At 36.7% G+C, this 23,367-nt stretch overlaps 1 protein-coding gene across 4 annotated transcripts in view; it reads left to right on the forward strand.

The window, feature by feature from the left end:
* LOC134535844 (ubiquitin carboxyl-terminal hydrolase 34) overlaps window positions 1-23,367 on the forward strand; it is a 217,103-nt gene that overhangs the window by 62,585 nt on the left and 131,151 nt on the right. For all 4 annotated transcript variants that reach the window (XM_063375171.1, XM_063375172.1, XM_063375173.1 and 1 more), the window contains 7 exons: window positions 3,210-3,348; window positions 6,413-6,577; window positions 9,392-9,519; window positions 10,230-10,484; window positions 13,256-13,560; window positions 14,375-14,576; window positions 16,991-17,342. In XM_063375171.1, coding sequence (XP_063231241.1) covers window positions 3,210-3,348; window positions 6,413-6,577; window positions 9,392-9,519; window positions 10,230-10,484; window positions 13,256-13,560; window positions 14,375-14,576; window positions 16,991-17,342 — 1,546 coding nt within the window. The remainder of the gene's footprint in view (window positions 1-3,209; window positions 3,349-6,412; window positions 6,578-9,391; window positions 9,520-10,229; window positions 10,485-13,255; window positions 13,561-14,374; window positions 14,577-16,990; window positions 17,343-23,367) is intronic.

Genomic DNA, 23,367 nt, shown 5'->3' on the forward strand with positions numbered 1-23,367 from the left:
GCCTACTGTATTCTTGTTATAAAGTTTTGGTTACCCACAGTTGTGTTGTAACAGTTGATTGTCAAAGGGGATTTTTCATCATTTTCCTATAGTTCATTTAGAGCTATTTACCGTAATATTATTCACAACAATGCATAAATCATATGCTCCGAAGATTTTATACTTTGTTACAATCTGATATATATTAACCAGGTCCAGTGATTGACCACAGTAGGAAGTAACTGTTCACGAATGTGGATTTAAACCAGTGCCCAAATATAGGTTCTATGTCATAACGTAAGATTAATAGCAGTTTGTGGCAAAATATTTTCAAATTCAAGAAGGCATAATCTCCCTTAGCAGTTGGTGATTATTGCAGGCATTTGAGACTGCGTAAATTCCGGGTGAAAAGGACTGTTAGTGTGATAGATAATGACTCCTAGTGTCGCTACGAGGAATCTCCGAAAATACGTTTATATCTTGTGTGATGCGACCTTTTACTCCTTGACGTACAACAAAAATGTCCAGAAACATCTAAACTATCTTGGGGGTGAAACGGTGGATCATGTACTGTATTACGATCAAACTTTGTTTAGGGTTAACCACTTACTGAGGCAAATTGCTCTCTAGGTATTTTTTTTTCTTTATTGTTTTGTTGGCCTGTTAGTCATGTGTTTCGTGTGATTTACAGTTTCAAATGTAAACTTAGTTCAGGTGTTATTCCTATATTCTGCGCCATTTTTAGTCATCATCTGTTTATAAGTTGTCTTCTGTTGAAGTTTTGTTTAGCATGGTAAAATATATCTGCATGCTTGACGTGGTTAAAGTTTTAATTGCATTAATGAATGAAGTGAAAGATTCTTATTAAATTGTAACACTTGGTAAGTAACTTGTTAAACATAGTGGAGCTTTCTAGGCTATGTATGTTCGTATGTCATAGTCATTGCCCAACTGTATGTTGCTTTGGTTAGTACTGAGTTCATAGTAAGGCTATGTAACATTCCAGCGTGTTGATGTTAGGTATGTACATAGGTCAGTGTTGTTTTAGGATTTAGTTAGATATGTCGAGGGCAACACCTTGAGGTCGGCACATCTACAATATCTTCATACCTTTATATATATTACAAGGCCATCACAACATTTTTTTTAAGATTGTTGAAGCTGAAATTGTAATGGAGTTTCAATTTATATTTTTAAAAATATTATGGTTTTAAATGATTTACTGAAAACATGAAAAAAATAAATGTTGGAGCTTTAAATTTTTTTTGTTATTGTAAGAATTAGTTTTAATATAATCTATCTTATTTATAAAAAAAACTGTTAATGCAGAAACTTTCATGGCAATACCAAGGCCAACATGCTAAGGTAGTAAAAAAATTTGAAGCTATCAATGATATACAGTATGACTCTAAAGTCTGCTAGGGGTTTTGAAAATGCATCATGAGACGACTAATTGAGTTAGATGGATGCAGTTTGAAGCAAATAAAAGTGAAACTCTGGAAGTTTTTTTTCCCCACCAACAGATGGCATAAGTTGCAGACTTAATGTCTCAGTCACCTGTTTGTGAAATGTGACTATTAGTGTGTGTGTGTTGTGTGGTGTGGCATTTTGAAACAAAATCAGTTACCCAGACTCGATGAAAGTACTGTAAAAAGTTCGCTAAGCAATCTCTTATTGGCTGTGCATTAAGTTTCCTAGAAACTGCTAACATCCATGATCACAAAAGAAGTGTCCGACCTGATGATATTGATGAATGTAATGAAAGAATACATGAAATATTTTTATAAAGTTTTACAAAATTCACATGCAGAGCTTCTCAAGAACTGGTGATTCCACGTGCTATGGTACACATAGTTTTGTGTAAGAAATTGAGGTTATGTGCATACAAGGTTCTGTTAGTGCAACAGTTTAAGCCTGGTAACCACATTTTTCGTCAACAATTTGTATCAATAATGCTGGACCACATCGACTTTGATGAAGAATTCTTGAAAAAAAAAAATTTTTTTTTAGTCATAGGTGTGGCAACATTTCATTTACCACGCAAAGTCCACAGGCATAATGTACGCATATAGGGTAGGTACAGAAAACCCACATGTGGTTAGGGAGAACTACAAGCTAGTCCAAAAGTGAATGTGTGGATGTGGGGTTATGCATTACCAAGTGATTAGACCTTTCTTTTTTCTATAACAGACAGTGAACATAAATAACTATCTAGACATGCTGCAACTGTACGCTCTGCCACAAATTCAGCACTTTTAGCCTGAAATCATTCTGCAACAAGATGGTGCCCCACCATAGTGGGATCTGCAGGTACGCAGTACCAAGACAGCACATTTCCAGGATGATTTATCGGCAGAGATAGTCTCCTTGGTCTCCACGTTTGCTGGACATCACATCTCTGTATTTTTTGTGTGGGGTTATGTTAAGAGCAATGTGTTCAAAACACCCATTAATGGACTTGATGGTCTGAACACCTGTATCAGGAATGTGATCTTGAATATTCCAGCTGACACGTCGCAGAACGAGGCAAGAGTTAGTATATTGTATGGCTGCTCTCCATGCTACTAAAGGGACTCACATTGAGGTCTGCTAAATTGTTTAAAAAACTTCCAGAGTTTTACTTTAATATACCGAAGACTGCATGTAGCTAGCTCAATAAGTTTTTAAACTCTGACTTTTTCCAAACCCTTAGCGGAATTTGGAGACACGCTCTACATAGCTGCGACTGACTAATTAAACTTTCATTGACAGTGAAATATGTCAGCGATCATCATTAAGTTTCTAATTATGCACAATTATATGTGACATTGTACTGTGGTTTCACAAATTTAGAGTTTTGTTTCATGATATATATTTTTATTTTGAAATTCGTTGAAAAGCTTGGAAGAAAAATACCAGTGTAACACACAGATTGCGTTTTTATAAAATTTTCTGAATATATAAAGATTTAAATTTATTTTGCTCTATTATGTGACTCCTTTTCAGAAAATGTACAAAGCAGGCTGTTGGTAAGGAAATGTTTTTATACTCTGAATACCTTTAAGGCTTTCTGTTAATAACTTTGCAGTAGTAATGTTCGTCATAACTGATATGTTTTGATAGCAGATGTCAGTGTGCTTGAATTTTTTTTATGATGTATTAGTATGATTTTTATAAATGAGTAGCATAAAACAATAAATTATGTAATTGCTGTCATGCTGATTTAATTAAATTATACCTGTTTGGTTCAGGGAACTTATGGAGGAAATGCTGAGTGGTGATGAAGGCAGTTATTCTTCGAGAATGAGCAACAAATCTGAGAAGAATATGGCTGACTTCGATGGAGAGGAATCTGGCTGTGATGATGAGTTGGTTCAATTAGCAACTCAGGTGAGTAATTTCTGTATTATACTTTATTCAGAATTTTTTCTCCCCTTACTGCTATGCTCTCTAGCCTCATTGTTATTTATTTATTAATTAATTCATTCATTTAAATTTTGTACCATGCCCACCAACAGTCTAGAGATGGTAGAGGTTGGCATAAAAATAGAATACACACACATATAAAAAGTAAAAAATTACATTAAAAAAATTACAAATACAAAAGACTTAAAAAGAGGATAAGACATACAAACAGACAGCATAAGGACAACATTAATACATTAAAAAAAACACATTACAGACAACACAATCATCATAACAGAAATCATCAGAATATTAACCAGCAGAACTAATAATACAGTCGTAAAAACAGAACCATAGAGAGTTGTATATCTATTAGACTAAGTTGATTAAAATAAATAACTAAATATATGTTTTCAGTTATTTATTTTATATTATATCTATTTAATTATTAATGCTCTTCCTTTTCATCCTTTTAAGTGATTCTTCATGCATTACTAATATTCCTATTCTCTCTTCATAAAGTAAGATATCTGAAAAAGTACTGTGAATAAAATGTTATCTTTTATTTATTTTGATTGTTTTAAGAACTTTTAAGACATGTAAAAAACTCTAGTCCTTTTTTAAACTTTTAATTTTATTTATTGAATACATCACTTTTTTTTTCTTGTCCTACTCTTGTTTTCTCCAATTAATTGTTGTTCTGACAAATTGAAATTTTTTCTAATGATTTTAAGCTACCTAATTAATTTTTTAAATGTTTTGGGATTATGTATTTTCTTCCAAATTAGGCTACCAGTTCATCACTTCTTTCTTGTTTATATGTAGTTAATTTTTATGTTCCTAAAATGCTTCTAAAACTACTGTTTTACTGAGTTTCTGATTCTCTTTATTAATGTATTTATTTATTATATATTTAATTAATGGCTTTGTGTTCTGGACAATAAATGCCAATTACTGGCCAGCAGATACATTTGTTACACGAAACTAAAGTAGTAAATTATTACATAAATTAACAAGGCATTTACATAAAAATAAACATAAAAGAAGACATGTTTATTGTTCCTGCAAATATGTAATATATATATATTTTTTGTATTATGCTTATTATATTTTATTATATAAAGGTTCACATGTTATTGCAGTACCCAGTATAATTTAATCTTTTCAATGAATGTTAGTCACTTAAGACTTATTGTCATGCCAGTTAATGCACAAACACACACCCCGCCATCTTTGCTGCAGATTGCATTGTCTTTCATTTTCTTTAACATCAGTGGGAAGTAAACCACAGGTACCTGGCATTGCACATAACCACTTTTCCGTGTTGCGATTTTTTGTTTGTTTTTGTTCTCTACATTAGTTTTTGTGACTGGCATGCTTTGTGATATTTCCATGTCTCTGCAATGCAGCCAAGTTCTTGCATCTGAGATAACTTCAAAATATAATTCCAACTCAATTAATCAAACTTATTTGTGAATTATCATAAAGTAAACCTTTAACTCAATGTTTGTTATAATTACCTATTGAAATTGTTAAAGTACATTAAGGATTTTTTTTTGTAGTTTGTGTATGCAATTAAAATAAAATGTTACTTGTAAGTATTTGCATACATGAATATTTACTTTTAAAAAAATGTTAAAATTTAATTATTTTTTTAATAGTTTGCATGAAAAAGCTATTTTCAAGATAATATCTGCTGATGTATAATATCTTAGGTAATAATTGTGGAAAAATATGATCATTTTTCTATCCCCTACATTCTATTTATGAAGACGTGTACTTGGCAGATACCTGTAGGTAATTGTGAAGTGTGTTCCTTTACTTGCTTTTTATATAGGTGATTTATTGGTTTGTTTTGGTACAGCACGGTCATAACCTTGCCCTTAGATGTATATAGATTGTCTTCACCAGCTAGGGCCAACATTTATTGCCTTGTGATTTGCAAGCAGAACTGTAAAATTATGCTGATAACATAAATAATGGTACTGTAACAGGCACAAATTTGTTGCGGAATTTATAGACAGTTATTTGGGTAGTTTGACATACATGTTTAAATGCATCACAGTGGAAATACCTTTAATCCGTCATGTTTGGTACCACGGCCACGCCAGATTAGCGCGATCAGGCCGGATAATACCATCAGAATGTAAATGTAAATATAGCACAAATGGCAAAGAAAAATTAATAAACAGTACAATGGGATTCAAAACAAGTTTTTAAAAGATGCTCTATAGAAATTAAAAAAATACAGATGAGCATTCATCTTAAAAAATATTCGTTTTGGAATTGTACCTGTTAAATGTGAAATGTAGCCCGCTAGAAACAGGAAACTCTGTACTGAAATGAAAAAAAAGAATGTAATGATAAACTCTGAGCGCCGACAGGGCTCAGTAGTTCGACTTGGCAGCCAAGGTCTGAACCCGAGCTGCTGATTGGTGCCGATTGCAGAATGTGCCGCACTATATAATGACGGAGGATTAAATACAGTTCACTGTACTAATAATATCAAACTTTTACTACATTTAAACTCGGATATACAAAGTGCTATTAGACTTTATAATATCTTCAATTTGACAACTATAAATTTTTTTTTTTCAACATTTAAAAAAAAAAAACGAGAAAGGCCCACGTCGGGTCCGTGCCGTGGATTTTTTTATGAAAACTTTGGGATAAGTGATTTGTTTTAATATGTAATTTAATTATCAATCTCTTTAATACAACTTGTGTTTCATATAATTCCAAGCATATTCTATGTCATGTGAGACAACATGTGCAATTATTTTGTAACATTCACACGCATGCGCCTGCACTGTCACGGTGACGTCACAGGCAAAACAAACACGTACAGACGTGGGCTGTGTTCGTCGCGGGCTCAACTGTTGTTGATGAACACGAGTCTCGTGGTTATTAGCGGTTCAGATCTGATGGTATTTCGACAACACAAGAAAGTTCGACCAACTCTCACTGTAACGAGCGAAAAGATGGGCTTGCTCCTGTGGCACTGCTCCGTCACCAGTCCACGTACGACCCAGGAAGCTTGTGCCGACAGGCACGGTTGCCGCAGCACCTCAACGTGGCGTTCCACCCGCGCTTCCACCCGGGCAAGTCGCCCGGCCTGCAGGACGCCCCGCGCCTCGCGTCCCAGTTCAAGGTCGAGCACGTGTGCCGGCCGGGCAGCACCCTGCTCTGGGACCTGCTGCAGGACGACAAGATCGTGAGTCCCCTTCCTTCATCCACGTCACGGCAAGTCTGGGAAGTTGGAAAGTCTGGGAATTTACTTGAAATTCTGGGGAAAAAATATTTTTTGTTGGCGGAAAAAAGGGGGGGGGGGGGGGGGGAGAGATTTCATGCTTCTGACTGCTATCGCCTAAACTGTGAATGGATTTTTTTTTTCCAGGTGGTGTTTTAGTTGCATAGCCACTTACTATAAAAATTTTTATGCAAGGTTCCGTTTGAAAATAATAAAAAAGTGGAGGAAAAAAATAGGCTAGCAGGGGGTAGCTGAATTTTCTTTTTTTTCTTTCTAAAAAGTGCAAACTATGAAAAGTATTTTTAAAATTAAAAATTTAGTTAAGGATATTTGAAATTTTGGCCAGGGAAAAAATCTTATTAACAGATTTGTGTGGACTTTTTGTACATCTCGGTTGATATAATAAATGATGAAGGTTGACGGAGAATGGAGCATTGGTGAAATGAGTTAGCTGTGAAATCAGGAGCACCTGATAAAACCCTCCCCCACAGCACCGTCCACCACATTTCCGGCTTGCGAAAAGTTCTGGGTGTAGCCCTGCCGCGACTGGTGGTAGATGACCAAGATGATGACTGAACTACCATGGTCCCCTCGTGTCAGAAGCATACATATAAAAACCTACATTTGATACACAGTGAAAGAATGATATTTTGAAATAATGCTTGCTTGACATGGGAGGTTTTGCGGATGAGTATCTCAAGTTTCCAAGGGACGCCCGAGTCCTTTTTAAAGAAATATTTTAACATAGAATTCCAATGTAGCAGGTGGGAAAACTCATGGAAGGAGCCTCCGCAAAGAGCGTGATTCTATAAACAAACACAACTGTAACTAGTTTAGTTTTACTCGCAGTCTCTTTTGCTGCCTAGGAAGAGCAAATGAACCTAGGTCGTAAAGAGTTGGTAACTCTTAGGTAGGTGTAGAGAACAACTTGAGTTTTTTTTTTACATGACAAGAGACTTTTGAAAAATACTGTTGTGAATTAAGATTCATCTGAAGGTGAAACTGCTTAATTAATACTCCATATTGTGCCACAAATGATGGGAGCTTAATAAAATTATGTTGTATGTGTTTTTATCGTAAGATCGCCAATACGAACATTTTCCACATAACCTGTAGTAATTAAGTAAATATGTGTTAACAAAAATACTTTCTTCAAAACATTATGAGAGATAAACATACGAACATCAGTGTAATTTTTAACATGATACCTAAGTTATTCATTGTCCTAAAAAATCACACTACACAACATTAAGAACAACAAAGAAGTAGTTGAGAGCACCAAAACAACCAGCAGATGGCTTGTCTTCGCCACTTCTCCCTGAAAGGAAGAGCATTAAGGGCATGGCTTAAGTGACCTGAGAGCACCTTACCCCCTCGAGAAAAATACACTCCCCCTCAACAGTCTTTAAGAAAAAGTAACATTCCCACCAATAAAATGAAAGAATTTGAAAGAAAACAGTGGGCAAACAATTCTATCCTCCCTCCTCCCTTCACTAAATGAAAGTGTACGCTCCTGGCTGGTTTATTTGTCAACATTTTAGAGATCATCTGCTCGATGATAGCATCAGTTAGAGCTGTGAACCAAGTTAGTCTCGTCTGAAGCACAAGAACATGACTATTAATATTATTGTTTTAAGTTATGACTGCTAAAATATACATTTTATGTAAAAAAAATTTTTTTTCATTATTGTTAGTGGTGTGACGAGGGTGCAATTGGGTGCCAGTGATCACCATACGCCTGGGAATGGGGCAGTACTGACAATACTGACAATGCTTAGGTGGGGAAACAGAAAAAAAAAGAGAAAATAAGGGTGTCCAAAATCAGGAAAAAGCAAGAAAACCTGGATTCGTCAGGGAGTTTTGAATTGCTGGAAAAATTAGGGAATAGTCAGGTATATGTATGTAGGTCAAGAAATTTAAAGGAAATGGGAGACCAAGGCAATAGGAACCAAGGTGAATAGTCAGGTATATATATATATATATATATATATGTAGATCAAGAAATTGAAAGGAAATGGGAGACCAAGGCTCGCCCAGTATCGTTAACCCAGTAACTCTGTCATGCATATTGTGTTTGGGTCCAGTTTTTGTTGCAATGTTGGTATGCTAGTATTTTTGAACAGAATCATTTTTTTTTTTGACACACGAAAATATTCCATATATGATGGTGGCTCAGAATTTGATGTTAGAAACATAATTTTTCATGTTGTTATCAGGATTTTTTTACTGTGTATGCAGAGTGTGTAGTTTTCAGGATATTTTTTACTATGTAAACAGTGGGTGTTGTTTGCAGGATTTTTTTACTCTGTAAGCAGTTTTGTTTAGGCACTGAAGAAATCATGTGGTGACCGTAGCAGTGTTAGAAGTAACATTAAAATTTAAATTGGTTGTTTTATATGAAAATACTACACATATTTTGTTCAGTAAAAATTGTAAGACCTGAATAATTGTGGTAATTTTGTTCATGTATTTTGTTAAACACCTAGGAAAACTGACTGGTCAGTTACAATGCAGCACTTGTATTATGTTCCAAACTTTGCTACATAAAAATCAGCTGAACATTCATTAGACACACATTAAAGTAAAAACATAACTTGTTTATATTTTTTGTTAATGGAAAATATAATGTAAGACTCTTTAACAACCCTCAGACTATTCACATTTCATCATCAAAGATATAATTTACTATTAAAAGAGAGCTTTTCACATATGCAAACTTTTATAGTTTTATAGACAGTAATTGAAGGGTGATGCAAGTTTTGAATTTTTTTTTTTCAGGTCCAGCTGGGTGAAGGACTAGCCATTGAAGCAGAAAAAGTTCTTTGTAATTTACTGTGTTTTAATACTGAAAGACTGATCCGAATGAAGTTTATCGAAGGGTGTTTGGAAAACTTAGCAATGAACAGGTAAGAGTGTTTGAGTTTTGGAATGCCTTTTGTGTTGATTTCCTCTGGTTCGTGGCCAGGGTTGGAAAAAAACCAAACAACCTTGGTATTTGTTGTTTAAACTAGCTGTTTTTTATTACATTGGTTATTTTCATTCTCACCATGATCATATGAAAGCCATACAACATCCTGCTTTCTGCCACTCATGTTAAACCAGAAAAGTTATGACATCAAAAAACCAAGTCCAGCAAATCTGCACATCTGACTGGGACTTAAGCACAGAAAGGGTATTTCACCACAAGAGGAGGATTCTCCATAGAATGGGTGTTCTACACAGATAATAAATTTACAGTACTTTTTAGGATTTCCTATAGAATAGGAATTAATGTTTTAATATTTTTAATTTTAGAGGAGTATTTAGCTAGGTATGATTTAAACTTATTCTTATAATTTAAATTATAGTTTTTGATTAGTATATCATTTTTTGTTCCTGTAAATCACAAGAAACATTAGTGACCAAACTTTTGTTGTTATTAAGGAACATTAGATCTTTCATTAAAAAAAATTCATATTGTATTTAAAAATACATATTTTAAGATTTTTTATTTTTTTTTTTAAAAAAAGTGAAAACTACTTTGTTTAAATCATGTTTGAAACCACTGTGGTTTGAATCAGCCGACCCTGTCGGTAGCAGACGTGGGGAATCTGGTGGTCGTGTTTGTCGGTTGCAGGTCGGTGGTGGTGTCCCTGAGGCTGCTGCCGAAGCTGTTCTCGTCGTTCCAGCAGTTCCGCGGGATGGACACCCACCAGATCACCACGTGGGCGGAGCACCAGCACAACATGATGGGGGCCTTCTTCGACAACCTCAAGGTGTACACCAAGGAGGGCCCCAAGACCAACCTGTACTCCCACCAGACCGAGGTGCAGGTCCGCCTGCAGTTCCTTTCGTCGGTGTTCTCGCCACTGGGCTCCCCGGAAGACTTCCGGTGAGGTTCCGTGATCACATCGCTTCTGTGTTCTGTGCCACCTTCGTGCACTGGGAAACATACTTGTCTCGTGTATGTGATTGATGACATATTTCACTGTGGAGGTTTAGAGCAAAATAAAAAAAAGAATCATTTGAAAGGCATCCTTCAAATGTCAAAACATCTCTTGAAAGTGTAAAAATTTCTTCATTTTTTAATTTGCCATGAATGCTTAGCAAGACTCTGCTTTCTCCTCTTGTTTTAAGACTGTATTGAATACAATGATGACCTAAATCTGTCTGTTGCAGGCCACAAAATGATTGCTTGTTTCAAAACCAGTAGCATTTTAATGCAATGCTACTGTTGTGTTCAAATATGTGTACAAATCCTTGCTAGATAAAGCCAGTAAATTATTTAACCTCAAGGTGTTGAAGGTTTATTGAAGTACAGTAGAACCCCGATTACATATCCGTTTTAATGAAGGGGACGAGTGAGTCGGATAACCGAAAATCGCGGTTAGCCGACTCATGCTTGCCTCAAAGGTCATTAGCCCACAGACAGCAATCTGTGGACATTCGGATATTACATATAAATATACACATGCTTTGTGTGCGTGTGCGTTGTTGACATAGAAGCGGGCTGCTTAGTGCTGGCCAGCAGTGGTTTTTAAATCTTTCGTGTGCGGAGACATGGGCACGCGAGTCTTTACACCGAGGTGTGTGGCTAGCCGCCCGGCCAGTCTGAGGGCCCAAGACAGCTGATAGCTGCCAAGGTCACACATTCTTTTCATCGCTCGTAAGCGACGCTGCCACACTTCGCTCATTGCTCTGTTGTCAGTAACACCATCGGGCAGGTTATTGTTTTACAGAACGACTGCCTTTAAAATTATTTTCGAGATAAGATTTTTCATACCAGTGCATTGAGACTTGATTTCATGGTTTTGAAACGGTGTCTCTGTCTCGTATACTTCACTGTGTTTTTATCCCCCTTTATTTATATGAATTTTAAATGTTAGATTTTTTATTTTTAGCTTGCTGAACGTGGACTTAGTGCAAAAACGGCCTATTATGACATAGGGTTGCAGATGGGTCGGAAATCTTATAACGACCACCTCTCTATAATGACCCTAATCTCGGTAACCGTGAGTGGTCATTATATCTATTCTCCGTTCACTCTTAGCTGAGTTTTGAAATAAACAAACACCGTCGTATCACTGCACCACGTCAGAAAGTGATAGGCAGAATTTATCTTGCGTGCCAAGCACTAGTTGCAACACACACACTTCAGTTCAGTCGGTGCTAATAAAATAACGGAGAATTAATATAACAGGAAAATGGTGCCGTTACCGTTCAGGACAAAAGCAAACAATGTTTATTTTTTGAATAATCGATAAAATAGCACCGTAATGTAAACCATTCAAACAAACAAGCGTCCAAGCTGCTAAATATGGATTCTTTCATCGTCTTGCGTTTATTTAATCCACTTGAAGTGTCAGCCTGTGAAGCAAACTGAAGAATTTTTCGCGATTTTTTATGATGTCGCGCACTGTTGTGTTACCGACATCCAACTCGGTTGTAAGTTTTGCAATTGTTTCTCCACTCTGAAATCTTTCTTTGATTTTTGTTTTGCTGTCGATTGACAGTACCACTCGCTTTCTTTTCTGTTCATTTGATGACATGATGAAATGTTTCGTTCAACACTTCCGCACAACACTACGGTATAATCCGTCGGAATGCAGATCACTGTTACAATACATAACATTATCACTACCTTCACGCTTCAACAACGTACACTAATGGACTGTCTCCATGCGCCGGGTTATCTCTGTGGCACGGCGCCGTGCTGCGCGCGGGAGTGTACAGTCCGGTCATGCGGACACGGAATCGCTCACCAGTGTATAATCTATTCACGTAACATGGAACACAAAAATAGTATGTACATACGTATGTATGTACTAGTATTTTTTTTAACTTTCTGTGTATATAAAGATGACTGAGTCAAAGTATTTTGCCCAACATACGTTTTGCAAAGTATTTTAACATTTACATACATATTGAATCATTGTTTATATGTAACTAAAAAATTGGACTTGATGGACATAAATCACGGTTAATCCGTGAATCGGATGATCGAGTCGCAGATAATCGGGGTTCTACTGTAGTTGAAAATACTTTTATTAAGAATTGGTTAAAATATTATTTATTATAGCTATATAATGGTTGATATACTTGCGCAATGTATTCGTAACACCTAGGACACATATGTCGCACTTACCACCTTTACTACCTAACTATGAACAAACTTAAAATAAAAATTAATTTTGTTTATAAACATGGTGAAAGAATTTGACCGTGATTAGCAGTACCTTTCAAGTTCTGGAAAAAAACATTTTTAGTTTCTTGTGAATGAATGTGTCACTCTGAGAAAACTGCAATGTTAATTATTTCTTAGGTTTGATTGAAAGTAATTTCCAAGCAATATTTTATATAATAATACCTGTTTAATGCAAACTGACTATACTTAATTTCCAAGCAATATTTTATATAATAATACCTGTTTAATGCAAACTGACTATACTTGCATGTAAGTTAATAAATTAGAGCTTGGCATTTTGTCTTTATAGAGGTCATTATAAATGGTAAGGGGGTTAAGATAGGCAGGGTATGTCCAAAAGCTTACATCAAGTCATGCACTCCCATCGCACAAATCTTTCAAAGATAATAGTGAAGGAATTTGTTTTGAAGTTGAAGCGGAACCAAGACTAGGTGTGTACTGCGTGGGTGCGGTGACAGGTTGCGGCTGGACCAGGTGGACACCCTGTGGTCGTGCCTGGCGACGGACGAGCAGTGCTGCGATGAGCTGTTCAGCTGGCTGCTGAGCCAGGCCAAGGAGCAGCACGCCCTCGGCACTGAGGCCCTGCGGCACCTCTACATGAAGAAGCTGCCGAGCCTGCAGCCCGAGGCCATGAGCATGACGGGGCTCGGCCTGTTCCAGCAGCTGTGCAGCCTGGCGCGGCTGGCCAGCGCCCACCTGGACGACGGGCCCTTCGTGGGCATGGACCACATGTGGCGCATCGCCCTGCGGGCCAACAACACCGGTGCGGGTCCTGGTCGCTGGTGGGGACGACGTTTTGTGGTTTCACTAGCCCACGGTTTGGCAGTTAAATTTAATCACGAAACCTGTCAAGTATTTGAGTTGCATGTCATCATCTGTTATAACTTCTAAAAGAATATTTACGGCCTATAGTCATCAACGCTTTGCCACTCATACCTAGTATGCTCAGAACATATATATGGGACTTGCTATGGTACAATATTTTTTTTTTTTTCACCACCTGCTCAATTCTCCACTGTTCTGCATGAAGTGATGTTTCTTGCTGTCTGGCTATCTTCGTAGCTCTCAAGCTTTTTGTGAGCTCTGCGAAAGATTCGACTTGCGTTTTTTGCAAGTCGTGATATCGATAAATTCAAGTCACTATAAATTTTACCTATGTCCTACAAGAAGTTCAATAGATAATAAAATCAGCTTAATCCAAAACACCCGCAAAGTCAATTGTTAGAGATATAAGATAACTGTTATTAGCGCCGGTAGAGCGCTAGCGGCTGCGAACCCCACTAAGTGGATGGGTCTCACGATGGAGAAGGGTAGGATGTTGCCAGATCTTACTATATCATACATAGTAAGATTTTTGATTATATTTCAAATTTATTTAAATTTGCTTCTCTTGCAGTTTTTATGAGTAACTGTCAAAATTAGGAATTTTTATTAAATTATGTACTCCTGTTTTTCATTGTTATGTTGTTATACTCGCTTGAATTTTTCACTTTGTGATCAGTCAAGTTATTAATAATACTTCATAAAAACTTTAGATTCAGAAGAGAGACAGGATATGTAAATATTTATTTTTCCAGATGTGAGCATGGCGGCCATTCAGTACCTGAATAGCTATTACGTTGGGCATCAGTTGGATCACGAAGCAGAATTTGTGTCCCAGTGCATGGCTCATCTAGCAGCAGCCTCGGCTGACCTCGAAAAGTCTGAAGAATCGAGCTTGCTGTGTATCCAGAGGGCACTCTTGCTCCTGAAAACTCATCTCGAAACATTCAGGAGAAGGTGAGTCCTGCAGCCGGTAATACTGTGACTCACAATGTTGCCGATCTTACACTGTTTCACACAGTTTGGCATCATTTTAAAACAGTCAGTTTTAACTATCATCAGCGTTACACTTCAAGCACACGTGTGGAATTATTTTGTCTCAACTGGCCAATGAGCATCTTGTCTCTTGGTCAACAACTGATATTAACTGTTGATACTTCACAAAAACTCTCAAGTCATCATGGCCACCATTTTCAGATCACGAGAACAGAAACATGTCAAATCTACAAACATGTCACTCAAAACATCTTCACTGACTTTTAAAAAAAAAAAAAAAAAAAAAATAGACTGTTCGCAGGTTCCGATGACTATTAAAAAAATAGTTTGCAAGAAGTATATCCCGTGGTTGCACACAAATTCACAGTACAAGCCAATGGACACCTGTCCCAGGAACAATGGACACGGTTTACCTTCTCAATCCTTGTTTGGGTTAATACCGATGACTGTGATCACAAAATTCTATTTGATATTTCCAAAATATGAAAATGGTTGATTATACACAGTAGCACCTCGACCACAGCCGTGAAATTCTCTCTTAAAACCATTTATATCTTAATTTTTAGCCACGGCCTTCCACACAGGAAGGACAAATGGTGCTCGTGCAACTTAACTTGCAACCAATCATGGCGCATGGAAACAGCACGCTGATGAATTCCAGAGTTTTTTCTCTCATGCTCAGAACTCTCTGGCTCTCTCTAGTTCTTACTCAGACTGCATACTATTGCATCAGCTCGTTCAAAGCACCATGGCAACAAAAGAAAATTACGTGACACACATTTACAAATAAAAAAAATTAGCAATGATTAAAAAATGCATGAAAGCACATAAAAACTTAACTACACAAATAAACAAACAATTAAAATTAGCTTCAAGGGGCTTACTTACCATAAAGCAAGCAAATCATCAGAAGAACACGAAACAGTGTGGATTATGATCAGGGCTCGATTTTAGCGCCTGTCCGCCTGCCCGGGACAGGCAAAATCTCGTCCGGGCAGGAAAAATAAAAAAGGCAACTGTCCGGTGGACAGATGCAACTTGTGTATTGGAGGTTATTCGCACGAACTAATGCAGCAGAGGTGATTAATAACATTTATGCGACCACGACCGCAAATAAAACGTCATTGACAATATCTATAAATAAACAATAATGGCTGCTCTTTTGTGACGGACGACTCTGGCTATTGTATACCACGGGGGAAAAAAAGTAGGTTATGTACAAACCGTGCTGAAATCTTCTGAATCATAAATCTTAAAATCTCACATTCACGTCATGATTCACGTAACATAGTCGTATTCGTATGCTAGAGATGCAAAACCTCTCACACCGATGATGTTTGTTTTTATTGCCATGTTTTAATATTTATTTCGTTGCAGTGCATCCAACAATTACGTAATTTGCCGTTGTATACTTTCAAATTATAATTTTTTAAATTTATTGTCTTTATAAATCGTGACTTTACTAATTCCTTGCTCTACTTTAACATAGTTTGTTAACAGAAAATCGTTTTCGCGTGGTTAACATTTCACGGCGTACTCCAGATGCAGCTGACAGTGGCCGCAGTGACTGCAATTGCTTGGAAATTTGCCTGTCAACTGTTGCATCAAAAAATAAACATTACTTGTTTACAGAGGACAGGGTAATCTTTTACAGTTTTTGTCACGGCGATTGTTTAAGTATTTAATTAACTGCGTTACACAATGTGGAAATTCATTACTGGTGCTTCAACACCACCAGAAAAGAAAAGAAAAACGGGCGAGGACAAGTCAGAATATAATGTTAAATATGACAAAATCGCCCGGTCCCGTAACTTTTTAACGTCTTGGTGTTCCGAGTTTCTTTGGCTTCGTTACGACACAGAAACAAAACAAATGTTTTGCAAAGTCTGCAAAACACATTCAAAATCATCTGGATCAGTTTTTGTTACGGGTTGATCAAGATTTCAGCGACTTTGAAATTTTTTTTATTTGGGTAAAACAGCGGACAGGCAAATTTTCGATTACACCTGTCCGTTGGGCAGGTTAAAATATTCCTTAAAATCTAGCCCTGATTATGATTATAAGACACATTATACCCACCCAAATAGTAATTTACAACAACCTTTTTAATGCCTCACTTCAGTTTTATAGTCTCAAGATGAAATATTAATAGTTGCAGGGTTTAGCCACTTTAAATCATGTAGAAAAATATCTGGGTAAGGGTTTTTTTGGTTTTCTAACATAGAAATCGGCAAGTTCCTGCTAAACGTTTGTCCGTTTTGTGTCATGTTTAATTTTGCTTGTTATGTATAAATATTACATGTGACATTGTTGTGAGAAAGTTGTAAAAGTGTCGAGATGTGTCGGAGATGGCAAGGTCTCGGCGTGGTGGCCAGGTACGCGTACCACCTGCGGCGCTGGGCCCTGGAGGGCCAGGGCGTGGGCAGCCACGTGCAGCTCATGATCGGGGAGCGGGGCTGCGTGCCGCTGCGGGTGGTGGTCCAGCCGGCGGGGGCCTCGGAGAAGGCCACCCTGGAGCTGCTGAGCTCGGACTACGTGGCGGACCTGCGCGCCGAGGCCGTCAAGTGGTGGGAGGGCGCCGCCGCGGCCGAGAGGCAGCCGGCCGGCGCGCCCGTGCTCGGCTCGCTGCTGGCCGAGGGCCCCGTCAGGATGATCACGCAGGGCCAGGAGCTCACCACCGAGTTCGACGAGAAGACCCTGCAGGAAGTGGGCTTCAAGGACCTGCAGGTAACACATGGAGAACAAGTAAGCCTGTGCGAATGTTCAACATTTTTTAATATGAATAGGTTATTATTCGTATATTCAGTTTACCTCGAACACAAACACTTTGATATGACGAATATTCTCATGAGTTAACTTATACCGACATTAGCTGCCTCTTTACAATGCTTGAGCGTTTTGTCCTTATAATTAAATAGCATTCAAAAAGCACTCGTGGACTTGATAATCCTGTGCATTTCGAGGAATCAAATTTTGAACTCATCAATGAGATACCCTCTTTTATTGCATAATGGTCGCACCCATATTTTAGGGCGTCACAATTTGGATATAAAAAACCTATCGCGTAAACGTCACATAATGTTTTTGGTCCCGCTATTTGATTCCGAGCGCTTTATGTGGGTATTTTTTCCGTATAAAATTATGTATTTTAAAATAGAAATCTAATATATATTCGGACATTACCACTTACTTATTATAATTAACGGAAATACGAAGTTGTTTGATGTGTAAATTATCTTTTAAAGACTTTTTAAACGTTATAACTTTCATCCGTTCGTCAGCGTCATCGCGGTGTGTGTCCTGTACAAAACTGTAGCCAGCGCTCGTTGCAATCATTAATGTTTGGTTATGTTGCTTTCCGTATAGAGCGCGCGCACTTAGCCGAATATCGATGTCTCGCCAAGTGCATACAACACGCGCTCTCTATCAGGTGCTGAGTTTACATTTGATAGCCCGCATTCTTTCGTGTTGTGTACTATGGTAGTTACGCTTTCGTTCGGCTTGCATTTGGATCACAGATGTTTTTCTATTTAAAGTTGAATAAAGGTTTTTGTTGTATGACTTATTAATTTAAATTGTTTGGCGTGCTCTTTTATACTTCCCTTTTTAAATAAATGCACTCTCCATGAATGAGTTTTGTATTTATGAATAACTTTATTTAACAAAAAAAAATTTTCCACATAATCGTCGCACCCCTACTTTTCAAACTTGATTTTAGAATAAAATGTGCGACGATTATGCGAGAAAACACGGTAATCAAAGTCTTGGCCCCAGTTAAATTATCCGTTGAAGTACTTTTTGTTCGGTCGTCAATTTGTGCATGGCTGATGTGACTTTCAAGTTTCTTTTTCAACAATTGAGCAACAATGATTCAATTTTGGCTTCTAGATTGAAGAAACATCTATTAGACCGCATAAAAAATAGTTGACGAAATGAGTTATGTGGCGTATTAAGTTATTCACAAAATCCTCATGAGAGAGATAATTTAGATGATGATATAAAGGATTTGTTTTCAAGTCCAAACAAGATGCTAATAAAAAACATTATTTCGTTAACTGATAAGATAAACATTAAAAATGATAATGAAGATGAAGATAAGCAAATTGAACCTACAATACCTACATCTACAAATAATGATTTAACTTCGAAAAAAAAAGCTGTGCAGCTCCAAATTGAAAATAGTATGAAAACATTATCTCCAGCACACGTATTCAAAGAAACTGATTTTAGTGAAATTATTAAACAAGAAATTAATCTCTTTGAGGCAAGTTCCACGCGAGGGCATAATTTGGAACAAATTTATAAATACAGTGAAACCCCTTATTTACGTTACCGTTATTTACGTTTTCCCGTTATTTGCACTATATTCTTCAGGTCCCATTTGGTTCCCATTTAATCCAATACAATTCTTTCACGCTAATTACGTCTCAAAAATCTAATCCATCCCGCTATTTACGTCACGTAACAACCATAGTAGGCCTAAAAACATTGTGAAAAACGTAACTTTTATAGTCGGCAGTGAACATTTTAAATCGCAAAATAAACATATTTTATAACATGAAAAGTTGCTTTTATTTCTAAACATAATAATTTAAGCCTAGGCGTGTAAAAGTAATCATACGAGTAATTATAGCAGGAGACAATCTAAAATGTACTCGGGAAAAACGTAAACTCACGAATGTATAAACGTTCTGATACTATATTTATGTCACAACTTAGCCGAAATACTGGTACGAGACATAAACTTCACTAGATAAAATGAGCGGAGTCTTGGTAACTGTTTTAAACGTATTTTATAATTTCGGAAGTATTGTACAGTTGACGCATATTTTTTAAACTAACAATTTGTAGCATGTGTGCTACAGCCTCTACCTTTGATAATGTTTATGTTGGCAGAAATTAGACACCTGCGAGTACTCGAAATTCGAGTTTCGAGTCGAGTTTTTTAGTAATACTCGAACTCGAGCTCGTGGCTTTTCAACAACTCGAAATTCGAGCGAGCTTTTCTTGCACTCTACCTATAGAAAAAAAAACTCTCATTATATCGGAATAAAAGTCTTACAACACTATTATCCTTTACTTTATAATGTAACATGATCGACCGTATACATGAACACATCATTTTTACGTACCCGGGATTTACGAATTTCCGTGATTAATTTTTTTTACTACTATAATTTTCCGCATAGCATTAATGTATCACTTTCCTGCTTTATGCGGAAGTATTTCCCGCTTTATGCGGAAACATTTCCCGCATTTTACTGTAAAAAGCGTTTAAATTGTCCGGGGTCTCATCATTTACGCCATTAAATGTGTGATATAAAGTCCCGTTTAAAATTTTTATGAAAGTTCCTGCCAGTAATGGCGCACGTAAATATAAATATGAAGAAAAGACAAATGAACAACAACTTACGAAGAAATATGGATGATGTACCATAACTACAGTACAATTCCAATAGTTATCTTAAGATAATTACCATAAAAAGAACTAAAGATTCTTTGTAGATACCATAACTACTGCAGAAGCATGATAGTTACCACATTTGCACTATAGTTGCCGTAATAACCGAGATGTGTATTTACCGTGATGGTAATGTATTTATTTAGGACATATTAAAATTAAAGAACATTATTGAAAAAAAAAGGATGTTAAATCTTGATATGTACGGTTGGCACATGTTGCTAAGAAATAATGTGATCTGAAAGAATGCAGTACTACTACGAAAAGTGAAAAGGGTACTCGTGGATTTTTAGGTTATGGCAGTCTCTCTTTCGTTTTTCAGTAATATCGGCCGAAAATTAACAAGAGTATTGGAAGTTGGCAGAAATGCCGATTCAACTAAATATTGGCAAAATCGGCTTCTTCAGTACAGCTCTACATTTGATGACATGAGTAAACATATTTCAGACTACAGGACATTGAAAAAGACTTTAATTTCCATGTAGGTTTATTGTGCGTAAGTTTTTTTTGCAAGTGTAAATTGAATTAAGTAAAATGCTTCTATTTTTATTACTTTAAATTGATTAAACTTAATGACAAGTTACAGATATTTGACACTAATTTTGAGGTTAAACAATTTGGTAAATATGTAGAGTAACGGTATATGCGAAAAAAAAATGCTAAAAATCTATGCTCTTTCACTTCCTCTTTTCAAATCAACCGGCGGAGATAAGAAATTCCAAATACTTTAGGAGATATAGAATTTTTTAATTTTGCAATACAACACCTGTACAACCATTAGACCGACGCCATTTTTGTTATTTTGCCGTATGTTCGTGAATGCTTAATAAATAAAATGGTCGATTAGGTCAGGTCAGTTACATTATTAATACTTTCAAACTAAGCGGACATAAAAAATAATGTGAATTAATTTCAATGGTTCTTTAGTTTTAAAGTATTTATAATGTAACTGACCTGACCTAACAAACCCGGACAAATGATGAACATTAACAACTCACGTAAAATATTTTTGTTACTTATTACTTGCGCAACAATATCCAAATAAAAAATAAGACTTTAAAATTAGAAACGTTAAAAACCCACCTAAGTTGGAGGCGGGTACATTTCCTTTGCCATTAGAAGGAAATGATGTAGTCGTTCACCTACGTCGCGATACCTCCGACGGAACATTAATAAATAAATAATCACGTATTGGTTCATTTGAATACTGGCCAATCACGGAACTGTCACGTGACAAAATTGTCCAATAAGAAACATAATAGATACTCGTAAACCAGAAACAATGGTGATCGCCACATGAATACCCAGGTATTGTGATGAAAATTAAAAAATTCGATATTCCTAAAGTATTTGGAATTTCTTATCTCCGCCGGTTGATTTGAAAAGAGGAAGTGAAAGAGCATAGAATAAAAGTATTTTCGGAATTTTAGCATTTTTTTTTCCGCATATACCGCGACTCTACATATTTACCAACAATTTTACTAAAGCATTCCAGCCACACAGGTTGCCAGCGAGAAATGCTTCTCATCTGCTGTAAACACCATCTCCAATCGTAGAGCTAATTTAACTCCTGAACGTGCAGAACAAATTATTTTTCTGCATGATAGATTGAAGAACAGAATTTAATACTCTGTGACAATCTCTCTCAGAATTTTTGTGCCGAAAAGTGGAAATGTTGAAACAATGTGAATGTACTTTTCAAACAACATGATTTTTGGTGCCCAGTTAGTTGAAGCTCAGTAAGGACTCCAGAAAAATTGACAAAGATGAAATTATTCCAAAGATATGTTACATTTACACAAACATATACGTACTTGTAAACTGTGGTTATGTTAGTTGGATGATATCAGTTGCTAATGAACCAATGGAAACAGGTTAGATTCAATGGAAAACATGTTTTTTTTCCTAGCAGTGCAAATTATAAAAGCACTCTGTAAATAGTTACCCAAAATTAATAAGCCCACTTCATTTTAATACTTTATTCAAACATTATACCTACTAAGTTTAAGGTAAAAATAATTTCCCAAAAGTGTAACTGTATCACAAAAGCTCAAGCTTCGAGAACTTTCAAGTAAGCTCGCTCGAGCTTGGCTCAAAGTAAAATTGAAAAATTCTTAGGCTTGCAGACCTCTAATGTAGGTCTATCTATTTAGTAGGCTAACAATGATAATGGTTTCTTTTTTTATTTCCATATTTTTCTCAAAAGTTCTCACATTTTATTACTCCATCACAGTAAATTTATGTGCAATAAACTTTTAAAAAAAACTCGAACTCGACTCGATACTCGCGAGTATTTTAGCAAACTCGCTCGAGCTCGACTCGAAGTGAAAATCTTCTGCTCGCAGAAGCCTAGCAGAAATGGTTAAGTTATTTTATTAACCTTTTCGGATGCCCTGGTAATAAGAGTTATTTTGGATTTAAGTTTGTTATATTTTGTTTTTAAAAAGGAAATTGTATTTCTTGTTTAGTCTTATTATTTTTAATTTTAAGATTTTAAGGTTATAAATTGGTCTGGAACGTTCAAGGACCCTACCGAATATAGGCGGCGCGCGAGCAGAACAGCTGAGTGTGTGACGTCAGGGGTGACTGGTGAGCGGCAGTCGCTTGGTGGGCCCGGGCGGGCGCGGACGTGAGTAAAACGCGGGTAGGCCATGGTGATGGTTCCACGTCGAAGTGACTTGCCGGTCGAACATCTGAATATGAGTGTTCCTTTTGAATATGAACGGGGTTCATATATATATATAATTTAGAACGCGTTGGTACGATGAAACGCGAGTGGTTGGTGAGGCGTGTGTGAATGTCGCGAGGATTTTCCAAGGATGAATTATGTGCGCCAAACAAAACTCCCCAAGACGGTATGGCGAAGGATTCGTCATATCCGTACAATTACCCGCAGCTACGGTAACGTGTTATGGCAAGGGTTTGCCATTAAAAACACTCGTGAGCAAACGAGTGTATTTGGTGACCGGACATCTCGACATCAAAAAAGGAAGTAAGTGCCAGCCGTGCCACTGCCCCGTTGACCCCTTTGACCCCTGGTGCGAAACTGTAATCTGTGGATTTTTGAGATTTAAATTAACGGACTTATAACACTGAAACTGGGATTTTACGTTCAGCGTGTTCACCCAATGCCTGCCAGACATGGAAGAAAAAAGGCGTCGACCGTTAGAAAATGACTTAACTGAAAAGGGCTTGTTAACCCATAATTTGTAATTTGCTTAATTTTTGATATTTTGATTTGGATGCTAATGTGTGTCAAATTTTTGCTAGATTTCGCCTATTTTATGGTAA

Source organism: Bacillus rossius, chromosome 10 (assembly GCF_032445375.1).
Source record: "Bacillus rossius redtenbacheri isolate Brsri chromosome 10, Brsri_v3, whole genome shotgun sequence".
NCBI classification, from domain to species: Eukaryota; Metazoa; Arthropoda; class Insecta; order Phasmatodea; family Bacillidae; genus Bacillus; species Bacillus rossius.